The following is a 19396-nucleotide window of genomic DNA, read 5'->3' as shown; positions in this document are numbered from 1 at the left end:
AATATATTGAAAATATAGGAAAGAGGTTTCAGGCCTAACTTTACATAAATTAATAGATTAACAGCTGGCATCAACACATCTTATAGACCACTAAGAGAAAGATTTCCCTTTTTTACCCATATTAATCAAAAAGTTTCATTTTAATGCAAACATAAATCCTTTTCTAAGAATTGCATTTACTATTATTTCCATCAACTTTCAATTTTCTAAGTCAGTTGATATTTCAAAGTGCAGCTTTTGTAAAAGACCTCCCACATGACCTCTGACTTTGCAATTGTGATTTTTGTTGTTTAGAACATACTTGCTTTTGTTATTTAAGAAAAAAGCTCCATTTCATTTCAACTCATTTAAATTCTTTCCCACTGAAGACCAAAAGACAACATGGTATTTTGAGGGGCTAATTAGGAGATTGGTGGTGACATTTTAGCAAATCCTATTCCCTGCTGGGAAATATTAATTCTCTCTTTTATAATTTTTGGGCAAGACGCAAATATCCAGGGAAACAAAGCCTTTTAAATATAGTTATTTTGAGGCACTTGGGTTTTTAACAGTTGATAGGTAAATACTGCTAACCAGAGACAATGACAAAAGGAAAACCTCTAACTCAACACTGAGTTTGTCAGTTTGTCACCTGGTACCTGCCAACAGAAAAAGGTGCTGACCTATTTCACAGACTTTTTCCAACTGAGATAGCAGAAACCAAACTGAACAACCCTGACTTGGATTTTTAACTTGGAACAGTATTACCACACAGGGCTGAATACTGAAATCATCAAGTTCATTTGTTTTGTGTGGATCAGGAGTCCTTATACAACAGAACAGCCATATTTCCAGTTAAAATACTTGGTAGGTATTCCTCAGAAACCTTCCAAGCACCTGCACAAATATAAAAAATATCAATGGGGAATGCCTGGAATACTATTATGTGACCCTGGAAAACTGCTTATTGAAAGAACATTTTATAAATGGACTTTCTATTCAGCGCTATGAGCACCTGACTTACAATAAATAAGAGTTGACAGAAGAAGTAATTAAAAAAGCTACACTTCTGGAATAGCAACATGTGCAAACAATGGAGAAAATGTTTAATTAAATAAAAAAAAAATAAAAAAAGAGGACCTTTTTCTTTTCCCAGTTCTTACATTTCAGCATGATATCTGTATTCGGCTTTCTTTGGTTGTTTTCACTTGAAATGCCTCACCCTTGATAAAAGCCGCCAGCCTGTCACAGCCTCATGCCTTCAGCGGCCGTGGTGATGCAATCATGTGGGCAGTGACCTTTTTAACTCAAACAGAGTGTGTTTCGGCAGGGCAGCGCTGGATTCTTCTTTCAGCTCTCTTTGCTGTTCTCTGCCCCCCGCCGGGACAAAATCACCGTCTTTATTTTCAGCATTCAGGCCGAAGAGAGCTGGATATCTCCCCCGCCTCCGGGCCGCGAAAGCATTCCCGATGATCATCGGAACAAGCCACCACTTAGCAGGCTTCTGCACTGTGCTTTCCTACAGCTCTAGTACACACACTAGCACACTGCTTACAATTAATATCCCGATTAATTGAAACAGTTTTAAATTTTTAATTAACGAGAAAAGGGAACCGGAGGCAGGAAGAGGGCGCAGGCGGGACCCGCACGATAGCCCGTGACCACCCAGGGCACGGCCGCCCCTCAGCCGCCCTGAGGCGCCTCCCGTGTTGGAAAGGATTGATTATATAATTTAGAACCAGCGAACATTATTTTGATAGAAACGCATAAATTGGTGAGAAAGTTTTTTATCAGCTTCTGTGTGAAGGCCGAAATGCTCTCGGGCACGCACATGAGGCTCCAGGCCTGGCTGACGTACGTGAAGGGTTTCTTTTTCCCGACGATTCCGGGACAGTTAGCGAAGGCCGCAGCTCGCGCCGGAAATCACGTGACCCAGGCCGCGAGCAGGGCCCCCCTCCCTCGCAGCGGCCTTGGGGGCGCCGCCCGCGGCCGCCGGCGGTACTGCAGCGCCCGGGCCCGCCCCGCCCCCTGCCCCCGCCGGGCGCACGCGCGGTGCGGGCGGGAGCGGGAGCGGGACGGCGGCGGACGCGGCGTTCCCGGTGTGGGCCCCACCGAACCCCGTCTCCCGGCGGACACAGAGGGAGCGGCCGCGGGGGTACAGCGGGGGCACAGCGGGGAATGCTGAGCGCCCCCCGGGGCCGTGCAGCCTGCGAGGAGACCTCGCCTGTCGGCCCCGCAGCGCGGCGGGAGAGAACCGCCCGCCCGAGCCAGTGAGTGAGTCCTGCGGGTCCCACACGCCGGGGGCCCGGCACAGGCGGGAGCCGCGCACGGGAGTGCGGCGTGGGGACGGAGGGAGCGGGGCGGCGGCGGGGTTTTGGGGCGGGGGTCGTACCAGCACGGGTTTATGGGGTTCGGAACGCGCAGGTGGGTCTGTGAGTCGCGGTCCCCGGGACGGAGGGAGCGGAGCCGGGAGCCAAAGCGGAACGGCAGCTCCGCGGGCACGGGGGCGCGGGGTGGCCCCGGCGGCATCCGGCTTCCGCTTCCTCCCGCCGGGACCTGCGGCGACACCGCAGCGACACCGCCGGGCCCGGCGCCCTCCGGCACCGCGGGGACTCGGCCCCTCGGCACGCAGGTGATGCTGCCCTCGGCAAACCTCCAGCTAAGCCTCGCTTGCGAACGGCTGCGTTAAATAGGACAGTGAAGCTCCTGGGCGGATCGCTGTAGGTCAGCAAAGCATCTGTGTTGTGTTACTTTTAAACAAGAGGAGCTTGTTAATCCAACAAAAGTTATGCTGGATATCAGGGAAAGGTTCTTCCCGCAGAGAGTGTCAGGCACTGAACAGGCTCCCCAGGGAATGGTCACAGCCCCAAGGCTGCCAGAGCTCCAGGAGCGTTTGGACAACGCTCTCAGGGATGCTCAGGGTGGGATTGTTGGAGTGTCTGTGCAGGGCCAGGAGTTGGACTGGATAATCTTTGTGGATCCCTTCCAACTCAGCATATTCTGTGTTTCTTTAATACGTTTCTGAAAATACTTCTATCTCAGCCTGTTCAGAACATGCTCCTGAAACTTCGTGGAGTTGATGAGCACCAACCAGATGTAGGTTTGTGTTGGTTCTGGTTTCAGGGGGTAGAATACACTATAGATAGATAGATTCTGGTTCTCTCTGTGAGATTCATGTTAGATTAATGTATGTTTGATCCTCTGCAGTGCTTTTGAAGAGAAACTGTGTAAACACAGGCGGGTGTAGAGAACCTGAAACCTGGGTCGACAGGGTTTTCCCTCTTTTGGTGGAGGACAGGCTTTGTAGTTAATGTGCTCTTAATAACTCAAATATTTAATGTAATAATCAAACTAATAAATTTAAATAATAGTACAGTATATTATGTACATATTGTGAATATACACAGAATATATACAGAATACTTTTATTTATTATAAGTTAAAATTTAAGATTAAAATGTATTACATAATATAATATAATCTATATAAAAATAAAGTAATGAAACAATAATTTAAATAAAGGTGACTTTAAAATAGCTTCTTTTTTAGCTTTTCAATGGGTTAAATTGAAATAGTCTCCCAGGGATCACGCAAGGATATCTACTTTCAGGACAGTGTGGATTAGGCATTTAAATATGTATACACAGGCTAATTTTTGTCCCTCTGCTTCCAGAAGCTGTAGTAACTTGACCTTATTTGTGATGTGTGTCAGACAAAATTCAGACTTGGATGTGTGACCTCCAAGACTACTGTACTGCTGGATTTACTGTTCTAAAACATTTCAACATATAAACGAGATGACCTGTAACAATATATTGTTACAGTTTCTGGCTCTGAAATTCAGTTGTTTTTTTTTTGGTTTTTTGTTTGTTTGTTTGGGGGTTTTTTTTTTTTTTTTTTTTTTTTTTTTTTTTTTTTTGTTGGTTGTTGTTGTGGTGGTTTTTTTTTTTTTTTTAATTATTATTTTTTCTGGTCAGGTCTTAAATCACAAACCAAGGGGGTTTTGGAAGAGTTTTAATTTTTGTGCTTGCTTGAGATTTAAATTGAAACAGAACTACATATTTGCTTTGGAAGGTTTTCATATTTAGTTTCAGAAGATATAACCATAGTAAAAAACCTAATTTTTCATATAAAATACCAATAGTGTAATTTCTTGCCAGGTTTTTTAGATTGAATCCAACTACCATGCTTTCTCTTATTGGTTTTGTACACAGCTCATAAGTTGTACTTTAGTAAAATGGGACTCAGAGCAGTTAGAGGCATTCCTTCTGCAAAGCTGATTTTGCTTTACATCACAGAGATAACAAGAGAATGTTGATTTCTCTGCTTACTGTAGTTGCTCTAAAATCCATGGCATGACTTAAGTGTCCTTTGTAGGAAAGCCAATCTCATTTATTTGTAATTATTTTCAAATTACTAATGGCCTACCAGGCCAGGTTTTTAAAGGAGAGCATTGTCTTCAGTCTTAACTAAGCTCTCTGCTCAGTTGGTTCAGCAGGTCTTCATTAGTATTTATTTTAGATGTTATAAAGTGACTTACTTTTTTCTTGCTGCTTACATGGGTATCCTGAGGCAGCTGTGTGGAGTGGAATATGGAATGTTTTAACCACAGCTTTGGGGTTTTTGTAGTCCTTCAGAATGAGAGTATATGAGTTACGGTTCTGAAAGGAATTTTTTAGCTGCTGAAGAAAATGTATCCCATAACTGAACTGTACATTTATATTATTGCTTTAATTTAAGATTGAATATGGCTGATCACCACAACTATAATCTCAAGTGCTGCTGATTGTTTTTGCCACAACCCTTGGTTTTCAGTTGTCATTCCAATCTTGACCTGCTTCTACATGAACTGCAGTTCCTGGTTTTTTGTTCTAAGAATACAAATTGAAGATCACTATTTAGAATTTAGTTTGTGTGCTATTTTTTCTAGGCTTTTTTTGTTTCTTTTATGCAGGTGTGGAAAAATGGCAAAGAGAATTGCAGAGAAGGAACTGACTGACCGAAATTGGGACCAGGAGGATGAAGCTGAAGAGGTAGAATACACATTAGGTTCTCTCCTTACACACCCCTGCAGGTAGTAGAGTAGCTGTTTACATTTGCTATGTATCTTGTGCATAAAACCTACAGTAGAACTGGTTAAAAGTGTAGCAATTAAATATAATTTTATAGAAGTGGATTTTTAAAAATTATTTTATCAAGCTTCCAGTTATGCAGACTGTATAGCAAAGCAGCTTTTAAGAATTAAAATTTCATCAGTGGTTCTGGGAAAGAAACTTCATGAACCCCAGGCTTGTTAAAATTCTTTTGGACTCTTCAGATGTGTGATAGGTATTTATTGAACTTACAGGAAAAGCAGATTTGATTTCTGGAGATAAATGCTCTGTATGCCTCCAGTATTTTTTTTTTTTGAGGGTCAGTAATAGTTAATTTCAGAACTGTGTGAATTTTTGGTGAATGGCCCCACACAGCCAAAGGAATTAGGCAAATAGTCAAGTGGTATGTTTCACCTGATTGTAAAAAGAGATTTTCACCTTAAATGTCTCACACTTCCTTATGGCTCCTGTTTAAACAAACTGGTTTAATTTTTGTCTGACTAAAAGTATTAAATGCTTAGGCCTGTAAGTGTAAGAAGGAAAACTGACTCTTCCAGGAATTTGAATATATGAAAACCTAAATTCCTCATTTATTGCGGGGTAATACTGAGCCATTCGCTGTCTTTGCTAGTGATAGAGCTGTGTTCAAAACCAGATCTCAGCCATCCCTTCATTTTATGCGTTTTGAGTGTTCCACTAATGATTCCATGACTTTCTCTTCAAGGTCGGAACATTCTCTGTGGCAAGTGAAGAGGTCTTGAAGAACAGAGCTATCAAAAAAGCAAAACGCCGAAATGTTGGGTCAGAGGTAATGTAGTCACTGAACATGAATGCTGGAGTTTTACTCACTTACAAAATACAAGATCATGCTTAGGTTTTTACTTCCTTGGGTTTGTAGTGATGCTGAATAAAGTTACCATTTCAGCTCACCAGCTCATATGTGCATGTGAACTTCAGCTTTACTGTTCCATGCTAAGAATAAGGCTAAGGCAAGAAAATACTAGTTTGACTGGATGAGGAGGGTGTTCTTGCATATTTTTGAAGTAAAAACGAAGAGTGTTTCAGACACAGTGTAGTTTGCAAACGGGTAAAAGCATTTTTACTGCTTTACTTCCATTTTTTGCGGACATGGAAATATGGAAATGCAGGCTTATTAGTTATCCATACTGGAGGGCTGAGGGATGTCTCAGAAGCTATATTAGTAAATACCCAAATACTAAGCTGGTCTTAGGATGAAAACCATGTGTTGTTAAGAAATGCTGCTCCTTTTTTTTTCTCCCTCCCTGTCAAGAGCTTTAGTGCCATCTACTCTTTTTAGTAACAAATTGAAAATTGAAAGGAGGTTGGCCTTTGTTACAGGTTTAATTGCTATGAAAGCATTAACCCAGTCCAGTCAAATTGTTGTCCTTTCAGAAATCCTTGATAAATGCTTTGTTGTATATATTTTTTTCCTAGACATCCTTTGAACAGGGCATGCATCATGTTAGAAATGGGCCTGGAGCTTTACCTGCTACACAGACTGCTTTAGGATTGGATGGGACTAGGCACAGCTAGACAGCCTTCTCCTATGCTTTTGGTTTTCCTTCTGCAGTTCAGGCACTGTAAATGGGGAAGCTCATTAGCCCACTAATGCCTTGAGTAGTTTTAGCCACAGATGTGGTAGAGCATACAGTTAAATAAAGGATTGTACTGAAAAGAGGTGATGCAAAAAAACCCATAAACTACATCTTGAGCAGGAGAGATTCACGGGCAAATGGAATAGGAAAAACAGAACAGAATGAGGAATGGGAACAGATGGGTTGTAGTAGTCAGGAGACTGGGCTGACAACTAAGGACCATGCAGCCCCTCACTCTTCCTCCTAGTGGGGTGAGGAGAATCAGAAAAAATGGGTTGAGATAAGAACAGTTTAATGATTGAAATATAATGATGATGAGGGAACCAACAAAAAGAGAACTAAATAAACCCCAAGAAATAGCAGTGATGCAGAGGACAGTTGCTCACTACCCACTGACCTCATCCTATCACTAGCAGTGATTAGCTGCTTCCAGCCACGCCCCCTTCCCAGTTTCTGTGCTGGCCATGACATTCTGAGTTCAGGGCACTGTTCTGGCCGTGCTCACTTTCAGCTCCTTTAGTCCTGCTCACTGGCAGAGCATGAGACACTGAGAAGTCCTTGATTGCAGTGAGCACTGCTCAGCACCAACTAAAACATCCTTGTGTTATCAACATTCTCACCCTGAATCCAAACCACATCACTGTACTAGCTACTAGGGAGAAAATTAAGCTTATGCCAGCCAAAAACAGGACAAAGGCTGCACAAAGTCTGAAATGTAGAAGAGATCATGGGACAACTGAACTTGTGTAAGCAACCTGTGAAATAATTACAGAAAGGTAAAGAAACTTACTAATGTTCCTACATGGAACAAGCAGAATTCTGCAGTGCAAAAGACAGCAGTTTAACTGGTCCAGAGAGAAAGGTGGGACTGATCAGAGAGAAACACAATAAAAACACCTACCTAGGAATGAGAAGCAGAGGACTGCACTGGTAAAGATAGCACACAAGGAAGCAAAGAGACCCATAACCACAAGGTCAGATACTAAAATATAGCCTAAAATTTATAAGCTTTGCCATTTCTTCAATGGCAAAAGCAGATGAAACTCGGAAGCAGTTCTTCTCTGATGGTTTCCCAGAGACACTGAAAGTTCACTTCCAGTAGTAAAAGTTCATTACCTCCAAAGACCTAAAAGTTGCAGTGCTTATTTGCATGTTGATCATAGTTTGTCTCTTAGAAACATGTAAGAAACTATACCATAAAATAATATGGTTGCAGAGACAGTGATCAGAGCTGGGTAATGAAAGAGGTGCAGAGATAGATATTTTGTGGTCATGTACAGTCTGTCTTTGCATCTTCCATCAGTCATGGAATATTTTGGGTAAATCACAAGAAGTTTCATAGGTGAGTCCAGAGTGATGAGTGGATTAAAGTTTTGGGCCCTTGCTTGCCATTGTAAATGCTAAAAGTTATTGAAAATTGCATAATCCTGTGTATTTATTTAAAAAAAACCAAGATGCTGTGAATGTCTAATAGGTAGTCAAACACATCTACAGCTCTTCCATGTATGCACATCCTAGGCCTGTTTATTTTCATACCAAACACCTGAGTCTTTTAAAAACAGTAGCAGAGTGTGTCATAAGGAAGCTGTTAATTTTGTTTGCACAGCTGACACAGTAATGCATGGAATGACATGCTGAACTAGGGAAAAATAAACCAAGGATATCAGGAATATTAAGTGGAGATAAAATTAGTGTGGAGATGTATGTAACTGGTTGTCTCTCTTTTTTTCTCTCCTCAGTCTGAAAGTGGAGGAGCTTTTAAAGGGTTTAAAGGCTTTATATTGCCTTCTGGAAAAGGAGGAGGTGGCTTCAGTGGATTTGGTAATGGTGCAGGAATAAAGCCTTTGGAAGGGCTGTCTAATGGAAGCAGTAGTATCTCTAGTACTCCTTCTTTCAGCAGTTTGAAGAGCACCTCTGAAACACAATCAGCATTTGGTAAGTTTTAAATAAGCATACATATTTATCAACACCTTCAGTCATAACATTTGTAGGGTTATTTTAGTAGTGAAAAACAAAAATTTAGACCATCTTATAGTTGTGTTTTAAGGTTTTGGGACTTTATACCACTTTGTAAGGTTTATTATTTTAGAGTGCTGGAGGGACAAGTTTTCACATGCATGCAATTTAAAGAGGTGGCAACTAAATTCAGGTTTCTAATTCTGGAGGTAAAAGTTTGCTGTGCACATGGAAATGGAAGGCACGGGCTGTAAAAGGTATAAAGCATCTGGTAACATGTCCCTATTCTTTGAATTTAAACAAAAAATACATGCTGCATAGCTGAAGTCTTCATCTTTTTTTCCTTGTACATCTGATGTTGCAGACAATCTTACTAGAATTTTATCTGTTACAATTATACCTACATTTTAAGACATCTGAAGTACTTTGGCATGTTAAGCTCTTGTGCTTTGGAATTCTCTGGGGAGTATTAGTTCTGCCCCTTTGTGCAGGTGATCCAGAAGTGTTAATCCTGCCACCACAGAATTTTGGAGTCACCATGCAATAGAATAGAAATGGTGGAGTTTGAACTTCACAGTAACTTAGATTTTAGTAAGCTTGAATAAATTAAGGGAAACTGAAATATGCAATTAGAGTTTTTCTAGTTTGCTTCTTAGGGTTTTTATACAGAAGTGCTCAAAAGCTTGTAAAATTATGGGCTAGTGGTTTAAAGCACAAATGGCAGGAGATAGGTTGAGTATTTGGATTTAATAAGTGTTAACAGCTTGCTGAAGTTGTTAGATTTTTGGCAATACATAAAACACATATTTTTTTAAATGTTCTGTACAAGATGTCTTTGGATTTTTTTTTCATACACTAGTGTGCTCCATCTACTTTGTCTACCTCTAACTTGCTTCTCTAAATTAAAACTTGAATCTGCTCACTAGCATGGCAGTACCTGAGGCACAGTGTGGTGACCCAAAAGAAGGAGCTCAGCAGAGTAAGGATGAGTGATTTGATTAAGAAATACTGAACATGTTAGTTAGGCTTTTAAAAGAGCTGTGCTTTCTGGGTTAAAAAAGCCATGTTTCTCACTGGGTCAGCAAATCATCTGTGTGATTTTGTTGTGTTGTTTTTTTAAACCAGAGCTTATTAACCAAACAAGTTAAGTTGGATATCAGGGAAAGGTTCTTCCCCCAGAGGGTGTTGGGCACTGAACAGGCTCCCCAGGGAATGGTCATGGCCCCAGGCCTGCCAGAGCTCCAGGAGCATTTGGACAATGCTCTCAGGGATGCACAGGGTGGGATTGTCTGGACAGGGCCAGGAGCTGGACTCGATGATCCTGGTGGGTCCCTCCCAGCTCAGGATATCCTCTAATTCTGTGATTTTTCTTGTAACAGGATCCCCAATGTCAAATGGTCCCAATGCTGCTGTGTTTGCTGAGAAAAACGCCGTGAGCCCAAGAGCCAACGGTGGCAGCCAGCCCTGCTCATCTGGCAGCACACTGAGCACGGCCCATGGCTCCAGCACCTACCACAAACAGCTGGCTGCCCTCAACTGCTCCGTGCGTGACTGGATCGTGAAGCATGTTAACACCAACCCCCTGTGCGACCTGACCCCCATCTTCAGGGACTACGAGCAGTATTTGGCCAGCATTGAGCGGCAGCATGGAGGCAGCAGTGACAGCGGCTCAGAGAATGAAAGCAGCAAGACCCCTGGCCCGCGGGCTGTTCCTGTGTTTGGGAGTTCAAAGCTCCAGCAAGGCTCCACTTTTTTGTTTAGCAACAAAACTGAGGATACCTCAGACAAAAAACCTGAAGCTGCATCAGAAAAAAGAGACCCATTGTTAGGAGCTACATCAACTGTCTCGTTGAATTTCGGCAAGAGTGTTGACAGTTCTGTTTTGGGATCCCTTGGTTCAGGAACACTAAGTAGTTTCTCATTTTCTCCTGGGAATTCAGGTTTGTTTGGAAAAGATGCAAACCAGGCTAAGTCTGTCACTGAAGCATCCACCAGTTTACTGGAAACCCACACAGACAGTGGCAATAGTGATGACAAAGGTAAATTCTATGTTTTTCTATTTATAGTTATTTTAATGGTCAGCTGTGAGTGTATGTGGCTTAAGAATACTAAAAAAAATGCAGTATTAAATTCATTGAGATGATGGCATGGTGTAATGTTAGGGGAAGTTTAGGTTGGATATCAGGGAAAGGTTCTTCCCCCAGAGCGTGTTGGGCATTGAACAGGCTCCCCAGGCAACGGTCACAGCCCCAAGGCTGCCAGAGCTCCAAGAGCATTTGGACAGCACTCTCACACAGGGGGATTGTTGGGGTGTTCTGGGCAGGGCCAGGAGTTGGACTCGATGATCCTGGTGGATCCTTTCCAACTCAGGAAATTCTGTATTCTGTGATTGTCATCATTCTTGAATTTGTGCAGAATTATACTGCTAATTGGGAGAACCCAACCTTATGTAAGCAACACCAAAAGTATATGCTTATCAAGACTTACATTCTTGTCAGATTTATACTCTATATTATCTGAGGACAGGACTTGAATTGGTGGAATTTAAAGCAGCTGATATAAAGCACCTTTGAGCTGGACTTCTCAATTCCACTACTTTTCCTAGTAGTTTATCAAGAGATCCCTGCAGTAAAAAGCATGAGATACAGAACAATTTAGTCCATTTTACTTAATTGTAAGGAGGCCAACAAAGTTATATAGTACCAGACAGCTTTACTCTGCTCTTTGCCTGTGCTGGATACTATAGGCTGATAGAAATCCCAGTAGCTGAGAGGCTGGAAAGGCATAATCTGCCACTCTCTTACCTGTCATCCTGCAACTAATTCCCTTCCCCCAAATTAAACCTGGCTCTTGGAAGTATTTTTTGTTGTGCCTTACTTGAGCCCATTTGTGGAGCATAGTCTTTGAAATGTGAAAACTGATTCTGTTCAAACAGAAGCTTTTTGCTTACTAAGCTTTATATTGTTGGCATTTGATTGTTTGGTATGGATGGGGTATTTTCATCCCACTTAAATGGAAGGTAAGGATGAAGTTGCATTAAAAGCTGAATGAAAAGCAAGTAATGATTTTTTTCTGTAGCTGAAGCTGCTGCAGGGTACACATGGACTGAAAGATGTTCTGGCTGTCACTGACCGGCCACGTGTCCCATGTCAACCATGGTGGGCATAAGGGACTTCCAATATAGTGCCAAATCTGTGCTCACAATATTAACATATTAAAACTTCCATTTTAAAGGAGGGGAAGAAGAGGAAGAGGAGCCACCAAAAGTCATTGTTAATGAAATAAAAGAAGATGATGCTTTCTACTCAAAGAAGTAAGTGACTTCAACTTGGAAAATAAAATTAATACCTGCATAATGCTATTCTTCACCACTGCAGTGCCTAATTCATGACATGTTCCTGACTTCCTAATTAATAAAGCTTGTTAGGAATCCACATGGAATTTGAACTTGTAAAAAATTTAATTACAGTCAGGAGTGTGTAAGATCTTACTAAAATACTTCTGTATCTTGGATACAACTCTAATAGTTTGTATTGTACATATGATCAGGTTTTTTGCAAGTGAAGGTGCTTCTGCCTTCATCAGGTTTTTTACAGTTAAATTGTAGGACCTTAGGCCTTTACCACAGAAATTTTATGCAGTACTGCTGGAAAATCCACCGGTGGATTTGCATAGCTTAAAATAAGACTTTCAGTTGGAAAATGCTGATTAGTATTATTATTATATAAAGGAGTAAACAAGTTGTGCTTTTAAGCTCAAAATTAAATTGGCTCTACTAGAAGCAGTTTTTCAAAGTATGTTCAGTATCCAAGTAATTGCATGTATGCTTGACACTCAGCACAGAATTTTTCTGCTACAAAAAGCTATTAGCTGTATCTGAAAGAAAGTGTGTGATACTTTATTAGAATGGCTTTAGGTTTATTAGAGCTTCATTAAAAAATGTTTATAAATTATATGTTAAAGTCCTATTAGAACTTCAGAATGATATACAGCAAGTTCTTATGGCTTTCTAATTAGTGTTTTTTAAAAGTAGCCTACATTTATTGCTCCTCACAGACTCTGAGTATAGGTTGCCTTTTACTTTTCCCTGAAAGTAATACATTTATCATTTCAAAACTGAAAGAAATAATTCACTTTCTCTTTGATGTGCAAGTGCTGTCCATTAGCACATGAAACAAGGTCAAGAATAATAAAGATTTAGGTTATTCACAGCATGTTAAATCCTGATTACTGTTACTGTGAGTCAGATAGATACATGTATCTGGGAGATATCTTAGTATTTCATCTCTACAAGGCTGCACGAACAAGGATTTGGGATTTGTTTTATCTCCACAGGTGCAAACTGTTCTACAAAAAGGATAATGAATTTAAAGAAAAAGGTGTAGGAACATTACATTTAAAACCAGCAGGAAATGAAAAAACTCAACTCTTAGTACGAGCAGATACCAATTTAGGTAAGTACATTTATCCCAGTAACAAGTCTTGATGTTAAAATTCCTTGCTAAGCATTGGAATTTCTTTTTTCTATTTTACACAGCATTAACAGATACAATTAGTAAAATCCTTTCTACTTTTTTTTTCCTAAATCATTTAGAATACTGACAAACACTTGGATGCCTCTAGTGAGCATTATAAAAGAGAGCACATGAAGCAGTGCAAGAAGTAAAAGGTTATGGTGTATGTTTGGCAATACAAAGTACCTGTTTACCCTGGTTTGTCCAGATTAACATGTCTGTCTGTATCAGAACATTTTGCTTCTGCATATGAACTGTGTCTGGTGGTCAGAATGAGTAACTTGGCATATACTAAGCACTGTGACTGGATTCCTCATTTGCTGCTTCTCCCTTGTCCCCTTCCCTTTCACCTGTGTGTCCCTGCTATAATTTGATATTCAGATTCCTCCATTTAAAAAAGGAGGATGCAGTATTCGCAGAGATTTTCTTATTTCTAGTGAGGAAGGATTTGAGAACAATGGCCTTGAACAGATACTTAGGGAAGAAGAAGACATACATGATGTTTGTGAATTGCCTTCCTTCCTCACACCACCTAAATCTTTAGTTAGTACCTATACTAACACTGTATTGCAGTAAAAGCTAAAAATGGCTAATCATCATTTTTCCCCTCCTCAAATGCAGGAAATATACTGTTGAATGTTCTAATTCCGTCTAAGATGCCATGTACAAGAACCGGAAAAAACAATGTTCTTATAGTTTGTGTTCCTAATCCACCGATCGATGAGAAGAATCCAGCTGTTCCTGTCACTATGCTAATAAGAGTGAAAACAAGTGAGGATGCAGATGAGTTGCACAAAATCTTACTGGAGAAAAAGGAGGCTTAAATAAGTTGCAGTCCGTAATTTGAGGATTTATTGCCAAACTGCTGCTGCTCTTTTTTTCTTCCCTAACTTCACTTGAACATTTAATTCTTTATTCTGATATTAAGAACTGTTACAGGAATTTTGGAAAAATGATGTGAGGAAAAGCTAAACTAGTTAATAAAAGCTTTAATAGAACACAAGTTTTGGACTGTGCTCCCTCATTTTCACTATCTAAATGCAGGACCTCTTCTGGATAAAGCACATGGATATAAATCCGAGTATATGAATTTAGCATCAGTCAACCAAATGGACAGAAATCTGCGTACAAAAACATGGTACCAGAGCTTCCTCACAGACTGTAATACAATGCAGCCGCCTCCTGTTTTGGGAAGGGAGTCTGTTGAAGTTTACCTGTTGCAACTGTTTATAGACCATAGATTTTTAATTTGTCTATTGTATTCTGGTGAGACTTGACTTTTTAGACTCAGTGACAGTACTGCACCCCGCCAGTGATGATCTCCATTGTGCTGGGTATGTACCCTTGCAGACCCACGTGCTTTCAGGACTCAGAGACTGCAGATATTTATAAGAGAATTTGCTTGCCTATTCTTGTTGAGAGTAGTGGTTCCTTCAGAGGAACTGTCAGTTCTGTTCTTACTGTAGCAACAAGCAAAGGATGTGCAATATAGTACAAGCAGACAACTGGAAGAAGTTTTATCCTGCACACGCTGGCATCCCCTGGCTTCTGACAGGTCAAAGGGTCGCGCTTCCACGTGATCCTTCCGAGGTGTTTGTCCCTAGTCCCGGAACACAGCCAAGGCAGAGCTGGACGTGCTGCACTGGTCCTGCTGCTGGTACTTTGCTGAAGAGAGTTCTTTCTGCCAACCAACTTCAGGACTTTTAAAGACCTTTCTGTTGCCTGTGGCCCTTGCCAGGAGACACATGCACAAGGATGCGTGTCAGTATGTATTTTTCCATGTGATAAAAATGCTATGCTGCACTGCATTAAGTAAAGCAGCAGAGTGCAGCTTTTGCAAAAGCTTTCTGTTGCATGTGGGGAGCATGGGGTAATTTGTAAACATAGTTTTCAGCTGTAATAATATTAACCTGGTGGCAATAATTTGGGGATCAGAACATTCATTCTGGTCTTGGTTTCGCTCTCAACTTTGTCACTGTGTTTGGTGGTTTAATCCTTTTCTTTTTTTCAAATGTTTGCTGGAAACTCCTTCCCTAGTAACTTTTTCTACTTTGCTTCCAACTCTGGGACTTCTCAAGAGCTTGATGTTAATATGAAACTTGAACTGCTCTCAGATGTGTCACACTGATCAGCTCTGGCAAGATGGAACAAACATGCTGTTTTGCCTCTGGCTAATGTGACACAGAGGAAAAGAAAAACCCCTTTCCTTAATGAAAGTCAATGTGACACAATTCATATAGGTGACCTGGAAATCCAGCACAGTGCCATCCTGTGGGCAGGGAACAAGGAATAACACCATTTGATGAGGTGCAGCACATCTCACCTGCACCCCTGCTCTGGGGGGGGAGCAAATGGCCTCTAGGCCTAATTCACTGCACAATTCAGGTTATGGCCTTTTTTTCCCCCTCTTTATTAAAAGGAGGAAAATCTTGATTTTATCTATAGCCCTGTTGACCAAAGTTCCAAAAAAAAACGAAGGCCTTTACTCACATTTCAGCCATGCTTAGTGTATAAGAATTGCATTTTTAACACTGGAGTGTGAAGGGAGCTTAGATGCCATTTGAGATATTTGAAAAATGAACTGGTGCCTTTTGGGGTTTCTTTTTGCATCTGGCTAAGTACTTAAAACATTAAAAGTCAGTGACATTGCTTTCCTTAAAATAAGATGCTTTTTTAAAAAATAAGTCTTGCTGCTACCTAAATTGTAGGGCCAAAGCTGACAGGTGTTTCTAAATGTGTATGAATGAAAAGCAGAATGCTGCCTAACAGTTTAGTCCAGACTGTGGTCCAAGGGCTCAGTTAATTTTGCATTTGTCTTTTTGACTGTAGTGTCTTAACCCTGTCTCTGTACAGAAAGATTTAGAGACCGAGCTCTGGTTGTACATCTCATAAAGAACAGCTCTGTCTATAAAAGCTTGGCCTTGTCTTCGCTTGATTCCAAAAGCTCATGGATTTGGAACTCTTTCTTCATCCTTAGAAATGTGGACCAACAAACTGAACTTAACACATTTTTCCTTACGCTTTGCCTCTGAGGAGGGGCAGCTGTGGGACTTTGCACACATGGATGTGGCCCAATTCTGACAATACACCTCTGGCCTGTTTCTAAGCAGAAGGCACAGAGTGAATGGAAAAATAAGTAGAAGAATAATAAATTGTGTTGCAAAGAATTAAACCTTACCCTAGCCATCGTAGCAAGTAACACTTGAATTCATCTCCGCATGTATTTAATCAGTAAAGCCAGGGGAAGGTAAAAAATTAGTATGTCTCCTTCATGGAATGTAAAATATATGCATAAACATGCAATTTTGAACATTTTATGTGGGGGAAATTGCCTCTAAAAGAACAGGGAAGAATTTCCCTGCACACCAGATTTTAATCAACATCAATTCATGGTGACCATGCCATTATGTGGACTATGAAGCAGGAAAAGTTAGTCACACATTGACAAACTTGGTGCTCAGGTATAAAGCAGTCCTTTTCCAGCACTGTTAGAAATTTTTGATGATGCTTCAGTTTCTATCTAAAAAATACTAAAATACAGAAATGCTGTGAAAGGCCAGAGATTGTTAAATAGAAATAAAGGCCTTAAATGAAAATTTCATGGAGAGCACAGACATCAGTGTACTGCTGCCTTCATAACAAACTGGCACATGCTATCCAAGGAAAGAATTTTGATCAGAATTCCAACTCAGCCATTCCTGTGTCTTGGTTTGTAATGTATTTAACAGCTGGATATCAGATACCTGATCTGAAAGATGAAAGTTTCTGCCCCAATTAATGCCTTCATTGTTCCAGCTGTATGTAGATGTTAGAGTGTCTTATCCATTTCTCCTCCTCTGATTTTGAAGTTTCAGCTGGAAAATAAACAGATTGCTTCTTTTAATTCTCAGAATAATTTCTAAGGGAGATTATTTCAGTTGGCTTGAATTTTATTTTAAAATATTAAATTTCAGTATTCAAGGTTTAGTTTTTTTGGGGGGTTCTTTTGGTTTTGGTTTTTTTTTTTTTTTTGGCAATGTATTCAAAATTATCTACTTGGGAGGGCAACGATGTGTTCCTCTAAGGCCTTTTGGTTGATGGATATGAAAGTTTTTATTAAATTTACAATGAACAATTAAACTTTCAAATTAACATCCTGTAGACCATAAACCAATCAGGAGGATTGCTTTGCTATTAAACTGAAGTTCAGCTCCCTTTGCAGCACTGTAACGTTTAGACTGTCGTTAAAGACTTCCTTTCTGATGCCTTAACTTATTTGCATTTGATAAAATTTTGTAGCTGGTGCCTGTGTGCAGAAATTAACTGACATGAAACAATTTAAAGTGGCATGAGCTAGTCTAAATCCAATGAAAATGCTGAATGTGATGATTTGTTAGTAGATTTCAAAATGCTCTGAATTTTTCAGTGGATACTTAAGTTTTACATAACATGTACGTTAATGTTTTCATTAGTTCTGATACACTGAGGACATGTACAAAAATCCATGGAAAATGTGAATAAATGAATGGAAGATTCATTTGTCTTGTGTGAATCACTTTCATTTTGAGTGTATAGCATCACTTTAATAAAATGAATTGTACAACCAGTTGCTTGCAGGTGAACTCCTGCCTGGAAAATTGTGCTACTAAAAGGAGGAGTGTTCTGCCCTGCCCATTCCTGACTTGGAAACCTGGAGCTAGTTCAGCAAAATGCTTCCTCCTTGTAAGGTCAGTGAGCTGAGCCAGCTTGGAGCAAGGAGCTGGAGCTGCCTTGGAGGACAGACGGAACACCTGTGCTCAGTTACTGGTAGAGAGACTGACTTCTAAACCCTCCACATGAATATTAGAGAATTTAGAAGCCACATAATCTAGGTTTACCTGATGACACTTGATGAACTTTAGGCCTTGCCAAGAGGCACTAACCTAAAGCCAGGCCAAAGTTACTCTTTTCTTCATTGGTTTGTGACAGTTTGCAAACACAAGAAAAAAAAAAAACCAACCCAAAACCCCCACTGAATAAAATTGCCACAGACTTGCCATGCCAAGTGTAATTCAACTTCATGCACTTGGGATGTATGTTTACATTATTCCAGGTTTTGGACACTTCTTTATTCTTTCTACTTAAAAAGAGTGTCATGACTATTTAGAGTCTCCCAAGCTTTTGATAGCCATAAAGAAAAAGCAAAGTAACAGTTCTCAAGGGCAGAATTATTTTTCTTTTTAGCTGGGGTAATCTAGAACATCTGATGCCTAGTGTTTTGCTAATCACTAAAGATTTCATCACTTGCATAAGAGGAAGGGCCAAAAGCAACCATGCAAAAGACATCAGATCTAAGACTAAGAAAATGAAACACTCCAAAATCAGGCTCTTTCCTGATCCAGCAGTTAAATGCCCTTGCAGGTCAGAGCAATCACACCATGCAGCAGTTGGAACCATTCATGTGAAGAGCACGGCAAGAACTGAAAGTGTGCTGGTTTGGGCTGGGATAACTTAATTATTCAGGAGATGATGGCTGCAAGGCAAGCCTCTGCACAAGCTACAATATATTACTGTGAGCATATGAAGCTGAGTCAGTTGCATGAAATACAGCAGTTGCACCAAGGAACCAAAGGCTGTACAAGGTGAATAAAGAAGCAGCAGAATTTACAGTTTGAAGTAATCAATATAGTTATCCCAGTTTCTGTTAGGTTTGTATATTGCTCATTTTTTCAGACAGCACACTTGTTTAGAAATTCTTACTTGCATATGCGCATCCTGCATATGGATATTTATTTTGATTACAATTAAAGTGGATTGTAATCAGAATAAATACCCATAATAATCAGTTTAGTGGGTATTGCTGTTAGGAACATCATAACTTTCATTGAGAGATAAAGAAATCCATAATCTCTGGAAGTCTGCAGAGGTTTCAAAGATATGAACAGAATTTTCTTGTTCAGGTAGTTCCTCTGAGGAAGAAGTGTGACTTTAGTTCACTACCTTATAGCATGGATGACATAATACACTACAAACTTTTTTGTCTAAACTATGGTTGAGCCCCACCTGGACTAGTGGACACTTTGGGGCATTCTTCTCACCTACAAATAGCAATTCTGTTGATGGCAATTCCAGTGAAAGCTTGCAGATGGTTCATTGTGAAAAGAAATTTCTAACACTGAAAAGAAAATGGTGGTTCACATACCAAACTTACTTACTTTGGCCGTAATCTGTGTTTCCTTACCATTACAGAGAAGTCAGAAATGACACCTGTGCTGATCTC

The 19396-nt window shown here is 40.4% G+C and overlaps 1 protein-coding gene across 3 annotated transcripts; it reads left to right on the top strand.

Annotated features, from left to right (window-relative positions):
• Positions 1-249: 249 nt before the first annotated feature.
• On the top strand, positions 250-17674 carry NUP50 (nucleoporin 50). 3 transcript variants are annotated; one of them, XM_056482503.1, is made up of 8 exons: positions 250-2249; positions 4934-5012; positions 5797-5880; positions 8428-8623; positions 10024-10683; positions 11879-11957; positions 12980-13098; positions 13780-17674. In XM_056482503.1, exons 1-8 carry the CDS (start codon positions 2158-2160, stop codon positions 13980-13982), a joined length of 1512 nt encoding a protein of 503 aa, XP_056338478.1. In that variant the 5' UTR covers positions 250-2157; the 3' UTR covers positions 13983-17674. The 3 variants fall into 3 exon arrangements, with proteins under 3 accessions (XP_056338478.1, XP_056338479.1, XP_056338480.1); XM_056482504.1 differs by having other exon boundaries at positions 2172-2253; XM_056482505.1 differs by lacking the exon at positions 250-2249 and adding an exon at positions 2549-2703.
• The last annotated feature ends 1722 nt before the right edge of the window (positions 17675-19396 follow it).

The sequence above is a fragment of the Oenanthe melanoleuca genome, chromosome 1A (genome assembly GCF_029582105.1).
Source record: "Oenanthe melanoleuca isolate GR-GAL-2019-014 chromosome 1A, OMel1.0, whole genome shotgun sequence".
Taxonomy (NCBI): domain Eukaryota; kingdom Metazoa; phylum Chordata; class Aves; order Passeriformes; family Muscicapidae; genus Oenanthe; species Oenanthe melanoleuca.
This window is presented reverse-complemented; position numbering and strand designations above follow the sequence as displayed.

Bases quoted from the DNA above. Each gene is read 5' to 3' on its own strand.
- NUP50 (XM_056482503.1), top strand. From the start codon at position 2,158: ATGCTGAGCGCCCCCCGGGGCCGTGCAGCCTGCGAGGAGACCTCGCCT. The intron at 8,624-10,023 runs GTAAGTTTTAAA...TTCTTGTAACAG, and splicing joins TGAAACACAATCAGCATTTG to GATCCCCAATGTCAAATGGT. The intron at 13,099-13,779 runs GTAAGTACATTT...CCTCAAATGCAG, and splicing joins ACGAGCAGATACCAATTTAG to GAAATATACTGTTGAATGTT.